The sequence below is a fragment of the Eulemur rufifrons genome, chromosome 11 (genome assembly GCF_041146395.1).
Source record: "Eulemur rufifrons isolate Redbay chromosome 11, OSU_ERuf_1, whole genome shotgun sequence".
Lineage (NCBI taxonomy): Eukaryota > Metazoa > Chordata > Mammalia > Primates > Lemuridae > Eulemur > Eulemur rufifrons.
The window spans coordinates 8,515,003-8,525,833 of NC_090993.1; the positions used below are offsets into that span (position 1 = coordinate 8,515,003).

Consider the following 10,831-nt stretch of genomic DNA (forward strand, 5'->3'; position numbering starts at 1 on the left):
GGAAGAAGCCCGTCTTATCTGTGTCTCGGGAAGCTGCGAAGCCGCTAGCGGTGAGGGTGAGTCGATTTCAGCTTTGGTTAGAGGGGGACACATCAACCTGTTCACGTGAGCTGTTTCCTTGTCACTTCTCCCAACCCCCCATCCATCCTCCTGCCCCCAGCCAAGGCAGCATCAGGGAGTTACAGGATGAAAAAGCTTTAGGTAGGATTCTTAGGTTTTAAAGATGTGACTGCTTGGGATTCCGGGAAAGCTGTGCTGCTACTGTGACGTCCTGTGCTTGTTACTCCATGTTTGGTAGTGGGGCGCGTCTCTGTGCTGCTTTTATCTGGCCCCGTAACTTAACAAGGCATAAAACAGCAGTGCTCGGCAGATGCTTCAGTGGAACAAGCCATCTTGCCTGTGGAGTCTGGGAAGGTAAAGAGATTATTACCTGATTTTTTTCCCCTGGTAGCGAACAGTGTAACTATGATGATTAGAAAAAACAAAAAGCCCCTTTGCTGATTGTTTCCTATGCTATCTTACCATAGCATATAATATTTTCCCGCAAATTTTACTAAATTATAACTGAAAAAAATGTGATTTTTATTTTTTTTTATTTTTTTTTTTTACATTTGGACAAACTTAGGCTCACACAGGAGGACCCAGAGGATCAAAAGCTGGGCTGTCGCCCAGGTCCTCACCAGCACAGAGGGATGGGTGAAAGGCGTATAAAGAGTTTGAAAAAGTGTATTCAATAGAATTGTGTCTTTGAAACTTTCGGTTTTATGAGACAAGACATGATAAGATGATCTTGATTTGTGAGAGTCTGCCGAGGACAGTGTGAAAAGACCATGTAAGGGGTACATATTTGAAAAAATAGATTGGAAAGCAGTTCTAAAAATATGAGAAAATAAGAAAATCACTGTAATTTTAATTCTTAAGCTAAGAAAGGTCGTTCAAGATATTTAAAAGTTAAATAGTGAACAACACTAGGCAAAAGAAAATGAATAGAGAAATGAAATAACAGGGATTAATTAAAGTTAGGTATTATTAGTATTACTAGTTTTAGGGGTACAATGAATAGGTACATGTTTTATAGAGTCATCTAGAAGTTAACCATTTATTGACAATGTGGAACAGAAACTTATTTCAAGCAAAGAACAAGATTAAAGTGGGGGGGGAAAAGTCAACCTGACGCCTGTTCATCACCATCCAGTGAGTTTCTAGCCCACCCCAGATTGAAGTCACTTATAGCACCGGTGTAACTGCTCACTGTGGATTGGATAGCAGATAAGCACTGGGGTCCGGGAGCCTGGAGAGACTGAAAGTAGGGGAGGTCATGGTCTTCCCCCTGGGGCATACAGTACAGTGGGAAAGCGATAATGAGTGAGCTAAAGTGTAGGATTGCAAAGTCAAGTCTGTTTTACAGAAGACACAACATTGCGTCTGATTTCAGTATCTCTATTGCAATTGATTTCAGAGGCCAAGACTTCTTTTGTAGCTTTTTTTTTTTTTTTTTAGCATGCATCAAGCTAACTTACTGGAGAATGTATACATTGATCCATATCATACTAAATAATGCAAATAAATGAGGGTATGTATTATACGCTCCAGGTCACGACATGGGGTCCTTGTAAGCTGCACCTCTCTCAAAAGCATCTGGTACGTGTGAAGAAGTTGCATGTCAGTGACTTGCTCCAATGTACTAAGAGGAGCCCACAAAGGCTGTCTGTCTTGGCCCTCATTCAGGAGCATTTAAACACCAGAAAAACCCGAAGGCCCATACCTGGCACAGCATAGCCGCAGCTAGCATGGTGTCAGGGCTTGTAGTTAGAGTAGTCAGAGGGAAGCAAGATTTTGTAGGACCTGTCATCGGTGTGACCACCCATTATATGTATGGTCCCATATGCCCCATAGGTGCAAAGTCCTAACAGGAAACCTAGCAATTCTGGAAGAGGAGGCTAGAATACAAGACCATTTGTACGTGGGAGTTTTATCTCAGGATCCCAACTAATTTCAAAGTAAATTTTTTCAGTAGATTTTGTTATGTTCAATCTTTTGGGCCCCCAAATTATATTAATAGCCTTAGGAAAAAAAACTTTTGTATTATTTATTTATTGTGTTTTTTTTTATTTCAGCATATTATGGGTGTACAAAGGTTTAGGTTACGTATATTGCTCTTGCCCCCACTCCCTGCCCCAAATCAGAGCTTCAAGCGAGTCCATCCCCTAGACGATGTGCATCGCACTCATTATGTGTGTATACACCCATCCCCTCCCGTCCCCTCCCACATCTGCCCCACACCCGATTAATGTTATTCCTAAATGTGTTCTTAGGTGATGATCAGTGAAACCAATTTGATGGTGAGTACATGTGGTGCTTATTTTTCCGTTCTTGGGATACTTCACTTAGTAGAATGGGTTCCAGCTGTATCCAGGAAAATACAAGAGGTGCTAGATCACCATTATTTCTTATAGCTGAGTAGTACTCCATGGTATACATATACCACATTTCATTAATCCTCTCATGTAAAGAACCCCCAAATATGCAGGCTTTATTCATATTTTGCTAAATTCTTCATGGTTTATATCGGAGTTAAATATGATTATATTATAAGATTTTAAAATATGAGCTTTGCTTCATGATTTATCTGTAGGTTCAATTGACTGAACCTGAATAAATTATTCACCACTTCATTAAAATTCAATAGGACTGAAAGTTTCCATCGGATGCATTAAGCTCTCTGTTGCAAAAGAATGGCCGTGTGGTCCATATGGAGGATGGTGTTCCCAATACGGCCCGCGCTAAAAGTGTAGGGAATATGAATGCCATGTAAAATTTATATTTCACTTTCCATTAACAAAAATTATTTATGTACGCATCAGGAGAAGAAAATGGCTTTCGGTAAGGATCTGCATGTTGGTGACTTTTCATCTCTTAGTGGGAATATATTAGAGTACTAGCATAAAAATGCCATCGCTGCAGAGAGATCTGAGAGTCTTAGAATAATTATCTTTATTGCTTGGAGGTAACATTTTAGTAAATGAGATTTAGTTAACATTCTCATACAAAGAGCTATCATAATTTGAGGGAAAAGTCATCTCCTAAAACATTTTAAAACTAGAATTTTGTTTATTTTTTTTTCCTCTGCTAGAACCTAAACTGTGTAATTTATTGGAACAGATGGTACAGAAGATGTGACATAGGTGTGTTATACTTTTAGGAAAAGCTAATTTATAAAAATGCTACCCCAAAAAGTCATAAAATTGGAGACTTACAGGCTTTTTATAGTCCAGCTGGCTCAGCTAATCTGTGCTTCCCTCCCTGCCAAAGTCAAATCCATCACCTGAAGTCTCTGTTGACCCTCTAGTCGTGTGGGTACTTTTATTTCCTAGTACTTTTAGCCACTGGTTTGTCATTAAATCTGTGAATCGCTTTCCAGTTGGTTTTGTTATAGTTAAATAAAATTCCATTTTCAGATTTTGTTCCAGATATCTGCGATCGTCAGTACAGCCCTCCCTAAGGCCAAGCTAAAACTGTAGCTGCCATCAGCCCCGGAGTTTCTGGGATGTGGGCTGCTTTGCTCAGAACAAGCCCCATTCTTCTTGCCCATTTTTTTCCCTTAAAACCAAACGTTCAGCGTTTCCTGCTTCCATATGTTGCGTGAACTTTACTGGGCATGCGCACACCGTCCTTCCTGTTGTTCTCCAGATACTCCCCAGCTCCCCCATTTCCGTCTTTAAATACCAGGCCCCAAATTAGCCACCGCATTCCAGGAGCAGTAGGGGGTGCAGGGACCAGATGGATTCAGGAACTGACACTCAGAAAGATGATTCTTAACCGTTTGAGGACACATAGCCCTTTTGAGAATCTAAGCTCTGGAATCTGTTCCCCAGAAAATGCTTATGTGGGCAGAGGTGCAAGTTTCCATACAATTTCAGAGGATTCCTCGGGCTTGCTATAGTTCATTCATAAACCGTGTACCCTCTGGGACAGAGGATTGAGAACACTGACTCTGTTGTTTTGAGCCTGTACCTGGGTATAAACAAGGGAATTTTTTATTAACCATATGGAGTTGGGTCTTAGGTAGAAGGCAGAGAATTTGGAGGATCTGCAACTGAAGGTTTTGTTTATTTTTAAGCAGGATGTATTTTAGAGATCAGATTTTGAAACTCGTTTTCAATTATAATCGCATATGTGAGTTTTTCTCAGAATCCACTTTCATAAAAAATGTATTTAGTTGGCTTTTTCCTGCACTGACATGTTCAGACATGTTAGTCCTTTTAGGAAAATGTGCTCATGAGATTTGAAAAGCAGCCCACCGAGCGTCAGGCCCCGCTGGGTTCTCTCCTGCTAACATTTGTTGGACAAAGAGTCTCTTGATTTACTTGATTAGGGAATAACTCGAACCTTGTAGAAAGTAAAACAGACATATATTTTAACCACTGATCCTAATGTAATTTTTAAAATTTTTTTTGGTGGAATTTATGGCATCTTTGCACATATGGAAATGACAGGAGGGAAAAAATGTGTTGGTTTCCAATTGTGCTATTTAAACAGATAATTGGGCAAAATATTTGAAAAGAAGTGCTCAATCCTTTGACTTGGTGTGTTTTAATCTTAACTTCTCTTCCTCTTTTTTGACGTCTGTATCTGCATTGTGTCTACTCCACCCTCCCAGTATACTTGTATCAGCTTGGCTCTATTCACACACCTTTATTTTATTTGTTAGTCATTCCTGCTAGAACATTCTATGAGTAGTGTGTTTGTGAGGTGAGTGTAGACTGGGGATTAGATGCTAATGAGGATTCCTGGGGGTTGTGGGGGACACAGGTCAGCTCTGCCAAAGCAACTGGTGAGTTTTTCCTGGTGGTCTAAGCTAGTGTGGGCCTGGGCTCCCAACCACACAGAATTTCTTTCTCTTCAGCCTGGTGGTGAATCCAAGACCAGAGACTCTGATGTGTTGGAATTGCTGATCAGGGTTTATAAAGAGCCATGGACTTCCAAATTGTTGCCATCCACTGTTGAATTTTACTGACGTAACAATTATGCCAGAGCCTTTAACATAGGAGACCTCTAAAGTCTCGTTCTTCTCAGTGTGAGGGGAATAAGGGCAGACGATACATGTACACTGTTTAAAGATATGTTTGCAGGCCGGGCCCGGTGGCTCACGCCTGCAATCCTAGCACTCTGGGAGGCCAAGGCAGAAGGATCTCTTGAGGCCAGGAGTAGACCCAGTAGACCCCATCTCTACTAAAAATAGAAAAAGTTATCTGGTCAACTAAAAATAGAAATAAAAAATTAGCCAGGCATGGTGGTGCATGCCTGTAGTCCCAGCTACTCGGGAGACTGAGGCAGGAGGATCGCTTGAGCCCAGGAGTTTGAGGTTGCTGTGAGTTAGGCTGACGCCATGGCACTCTACCCAGGGTGACAGAGCAAGACTCTGTCTCAAAAAACAACAACAACAACAAACAAAAAAACAGTGTTTGCCAGTCCCTCTGTTCCTCTTCACCCCAGTGACCTTGTTCTTCTTGCAGGTTATGGCCACACCGTGCCCCTGTCGGACGGGGGCAAGGCCTTCTGCATCATCTACTCAGTCATCGGCATTCCCTTCACCCTCCTGTTCCTGACAGCCGTGGTCCAGCGTGTCACCGTGCACGTCACCCGCAGGCCTGTCCTCTACTTCCACGTCCGCTGGGGCTTCTCCAAGCAGGTGGTGGCCATCGTCCACGCCGTGGTCCTCGGCTTTGTCACCGTATCCTGTTTCTTCTTCATCCCAGCCGCTGTTTTCTCTGTGCTGGAGGATGACTGGAACTTCCTCGAATCCTTTTATTTTTGTTTTATTTCCCTGAGCACCATTGGCCTGGGAGATTACGTTCCTGGAGAAGGCTACAATCAAAAATTCAGGGAGCTCTATAAGATTGGGATCACGTGTGAGTATCAGCGTTCACGGGCTGCTCCTTCTGTCTCTGTTTTGCCATTCCAAGCTCCTCCTCGCCTGCCAAAGAATAGTCTTTCTTAAAAGCCTGGACTGCTTCCTCTCATTGATAAGGCTTCTGAATTAACCACCTCCCCATAACTACTTCATTTCATGAATCCCTTCAAAACTCTGCATGCAGAAATCTTATTAGTGAGTTATTTTTCCCAGGGACCTTAAAATGACTAATTGATTTGTTACATTACAATAATAATGTAATAGGCATTATAAATTACAGGGTAAAAATACATCATATGGAATGTGCTTAATAACCAACTTTTTTTTTTAATTAAAAAAAAAAAAGGTTGCTCTACTTTATTAAATACTTTATTGTAAGTCCAAGAAAACTAGGGCTCAGATAGAGCCTGTTACTATCAATCATGTTCTTTAGTTTACCAGGAAAATCTTAAAAAGAGCTGCTCATCTCATTTGTCCATCTGGTTCTTTTTCGAAGAAGTTAGCCTATGTTAACTGTTTTCAGAATTTTATATTTGGAAAATAAAATGGACATTAAGATGCAGATGGCCAGTGACTTATAACTTTTAAATGAGTTTCATTTTAAATTCAGTAGAATATCATAGAAAACTTAGCCATCCATGTTCAAGAAGCTGTTCAGTTTTGTGTGAGCCTTTCCTATCTTTTCCAAGACGCATAGAATTGTGGTTGTAATGTACACACAGTTTTCATTTCTGTCTTCTCAAGAATTTTTCAATTCATGAGGTCATGTCTTCTAGGAAGTCATAGTCGATACTCTGGAGTCAAACACTCTGTCCTGCCCCTGTCTTGTAGTCTTAACCTCACAAAATGCTTAGTTGAACTGTGTGTATTTTAACATTTCCATTGACCCATGGACTTGCCCAGAACAAAGACTTCACTCATAAATCCCCAATACTTTGAACAGCGCCTGGCTTCCATACAAATTCAATAGATACTTGCCAAATGACTACAAGCATGATTTTATATTTCCTCTAGTTACCATAAGGAATATTGATAGAGTCCGCATAATATTTCACCAGGGGGCTATACCATGATCCAGCCATATCTCTATTATGGACCATTTAGGTTTCTGCTAATTTGAGACTAATATAAATAACACTATAGAAAATGTCCTTGTGTATTTATACTTTTTCTACTTTGATATCCTTCCAAGAAGTAGAATTACTGGCCCGAAGTGAATACGCCTTTTTGTGACTCCCAGAACATGTTGACCTGCTACTTTCCAAATGGCGCTACAGGTTCACACTGCGACCAGCGCTATTGGAGCCTGACAGTTTCAGCACGCCTGGGGTGGTGGCAGCCAGTAGCATCAGAGATGTTTTTTGCATTTGTGAATTTGATAGCACCATAAACATTATCTTAACTTTCTTGTCGTGTAATGGGTTATTTTATTATTTTTTTCATGACTTTGGAAAGTAGACTGTTTATGTAATTACGTCTGCCAGCTACAACACTTTTCCCCAGGGTAAATTGTCATCTCATAATTTTGCCCAGCCTTTTTAACTTCCTTAGCTTTTCTTATAATACTAAATCCTTGCGTAACATTTCATCACTTGGTACAACGTGGATCATGTTTTCTTAGGCACTGTCCATAGAGTTAGTTTATGTTCAAGTGTTGAAGAACTTGAGTATCTTGAGTTCCAAAGGTATGTTACTTGTGGATAGGACAAAGCCCTTCAGATTTGCCTAAAACCCTGGGTATTTTTGTTAGCACTCAAGTTTTGCTAAATAATGATAAAAGAAAAGTAATGGATTCATCAGTTACTCTAACAATGTCATTACTGTTTCTACAATCCAAAGAGCACGTTCGTGCACTATATTATTATCAAAATTTATAGTCAGATTCTGCAGATATTAAAACTTTGCATGTTTGAGATAATCAGCCTCTTTATTCATATTATGCTGCCAATTCTAGCTTTCCTACTTAATGTATTTTCGGAAAATCTTCCTCAAACATTTCATTACTGGGACATGAACTTGAAATTTTTGTTACTCTTGGAGTTTTCATTTTTCACTTTCCTGTTCCTTTCCATGATGATTATTTTTTTCCTGGAAACTGATTTTTAAAATGTTGTAACTCACTCAAAATCACCATTTCCCATCATAAATTCCACTGTACCCAAATCAACTGTTATTTTATTTTAAGAATAAGAAACTGGTAGAGTTATCTAGTGAGTGGTCCACGTGCCAAAAAAATTTAACTGTCAGATAATGGAGAGCCCTGGTCTGCTGCTGGATTTAGGTGCAAGTGTAAACAGCCACACACAGAGACCTATTTAACATTGACACCAATTCTTAAAGGAATTTAGATGTAGCTTAAACTGCAATTCCTATAATTAGATTTCTTACTCTGTAGTAGAAATCACAGTAAGAGTATTATTGAGTTCTTAAAAAGGTGCCAAGTGTTGTTCTAAGCACCCCATGAGAAATAAAAAACTTTTCTAAAATGTCACTGGCTTTTTGTAAGCCACTGATTATAAAGCAGAGGTGACCAGCCCTCCTTGCATGGAAGGTCTCACTCTAATGAGTGCAGTGTGTTATCTTATCTGTCTTTAACAATGCCACATCAGCCCTAACTGTTTTGTTTTTTTTTTCTCAAAAATCTCAGGGCCAGGCACAGTGGCTCATGCTTGTAATTCTAGCACGTTGGGAGGCTGAGGCAGGAGGATCGCTTGAGCCTAGGAGTTTGAGGTTGCAGTGAGTTATGATGATGCCACTGCACTCCAGCTTGGAGGAGTACCTAGCAACAGAGCAAGACCCTGTCTTAAAAAAAAAAAAAAAAAAAAAAATTGTAGCCTGTGATTCTAAATAATCCAAGTTCATAGAAGGTTAAATCCTGCTTCATTGTCTTTCCTTCTTTGACAATGGATAGTTCCTCTTTAAGCCATGGACTTCAAAACCTTCCTAGAAATTAGAAAACTGGCAATGAATTTATTCCTTAATAAATGTTTCCGGGAAGCGTGGGAAGGGGGAAGGTAAGTCACTCGTTACTTAGCCATGACAGGAGCACACTGAGACACTGTCCTTTTTTCTCACCAGGTTACCTGCTACTTGGCCTGATTGCCATGTTGGTAGTTCTGGAAACCTTCTGTGAACTCCATGAGCTGAAAAAATTCCGAAAGATGTTCTACGTGAAGAAGGACAAGGATGAAGATCAAGTGCACATCATCGAGCATGACCAGCTGTCTTTCTCCTCCATCACAGACCAGGCGGCTGGCATGAAAGACGATCAGAAGCAAAACGAGCCTTTTGTGGCCACCCAGTTGTCTACCAGCTCTGATGGCTCCGCAAACCATTAAGTGCAGGCTTTGCCACGTCGGGGTCAGGGCATGAGGAAGAGGCTTAGTTATGTTCATTTTTATCAGAATGTAAAAGCTGAGGTGATGCCATTTTAAGAAATATCTACTGTTTTGCAATATTTTAATAAACAAACAAAAATAAAAAAATAAGCAAAAAATGAAACAAAGGAAGCTTGGACCCTACCGGGATGTCTAATAAGTAAAGAAATAGGATGTGTACCTATAACCCATATGTGACAGAATTATCTAGACTTTGCATAGGAGAAGAATACAGGAAGCAGATGCTGCTGTGGATAGAAGCAGATTTTATACTTTTAATTGGGAACTTTGGGGTTTGCGTTTAAATCATTTAGCTGAGGGCCAAATAGCAACATTTATATTTAAAAGCAAAAAAAAGAAAAAAAAAAAGCTTAGAGATGTGTTTTATAAATAGGTTTATGTGTACCAGTTTGCATGTGCCCATCCAAAATGATTATTTTTGTAGAATCTAAGTTAAACCTACTATTTATAATGCATAGGTAACCATTAACTATGTACATATGAAGAATAAATATGTTTATATCCTGTACATATGGTTTAGGTCACCAGATCCCAGTCTACTTCTTAAACCAAGATTGTAGATACTTTTTCTTTTGATTTCTCTTTATACTACAGAATCCAGAGCTCCTGCCACAAAATAAGGGGAATAATAAACTTAAGAGTGAGCAGCTATAGTCCTCAGCTACAATAAATGTTTCTACCCTCCTGCAATACAGTGGTATCCGACGTCTAAAATGTTTATAAACATATTTTTTGGAAGTGAACAAATAACGCAGAATAGGATTTGTAAAAAGGTTACGCCACTTTGTTTGGAAAGTGCATTGTGGTTTGCAGCCACCTAGCACTAAAGCACAGAACCTGAACATAAAAGCCCCAAATGAATAAGATTATGTTGCATTAATCTGAGAATTTTAAATTTACAAGTGGAAAGAAAGAAAAATCACAGCTGGTTGCAATGCTATGATTTCATATATTGAAAGTTTTCTTCTGTGTAGATTATGTATAGGTAGGTATTCCTTTATAGAAACCGTAAAGGTAACATTTAAATGATGCACTCAGGATTTTAGAAGAGAAAGTGAGAAAGACACCATGTGATAAGAGCTACTCAGTGACTCCTAACCAAGCCTCACCTCCTGTGGGTAGCCGCCCAGGATGGGGTGCCTGGGGGTTGGTAAAAATCAGCGCCCCGATCGCAGGGCAGGGCCTCCTCACGTTAGGTAGCTCACTCAGTGACCTTCCAGCCCTGTCCTGTTCACAGCTGTGTCATCCTGCAAATATCCTAAGTCCCCTGACTTAGAACAGGGCCCTTCTTTTTATTGTATAAAAATCACATCTCATCTCAGAGCAATAAAACCATATATTTGGGGTAATATAACAAGGAGTTGCTTTGACCCCATACCCCGCACCCCCACCACCACCGAGCCACTTCCTAGCTCCCGTGCCGTGGGTTCTGTGGTCCGCAGATCCTTTGCAGCCTTTCCAAGTCTGGGCTCTGCTGCCCCGTAAGCACATTTCTTCCCTGTGACCGTCTCTGAGATGG

The 10,831-nt window shown here is 40.2% G+C and overlaps 1 protein-coding gene across 1 annotated transcript in view; it reads left to right on the forward strand.

Annotated features, from left to right (window-relative positions):
- KCNK1 (potassium two pore domain channel subfamily K member 1) overlaps positions 1–10,247 on the forward strand; it is a 41,545-nt gene extending 31,298 nt beyond the window's left edge. Inside the window, exons 2-3 of the mRNA XM_069484693.1 lie at positions 5,517–5,912; positions 8,993–10,247. Of these exons, the coding sequence (XP_069340794.1) occupies positions 5,517–5,912; positions 8,993–9,252 (656 nt within the window). The 3' untranslated portion in view covers positions 9,253–10,247. The remainder of the gene's footprint in view (positions 1–5,516; positions 5,913–8,992) is intronic.
- The last annotated feature ends 584 nt before the right edge of the window (positions 10,248–10,831 follow it).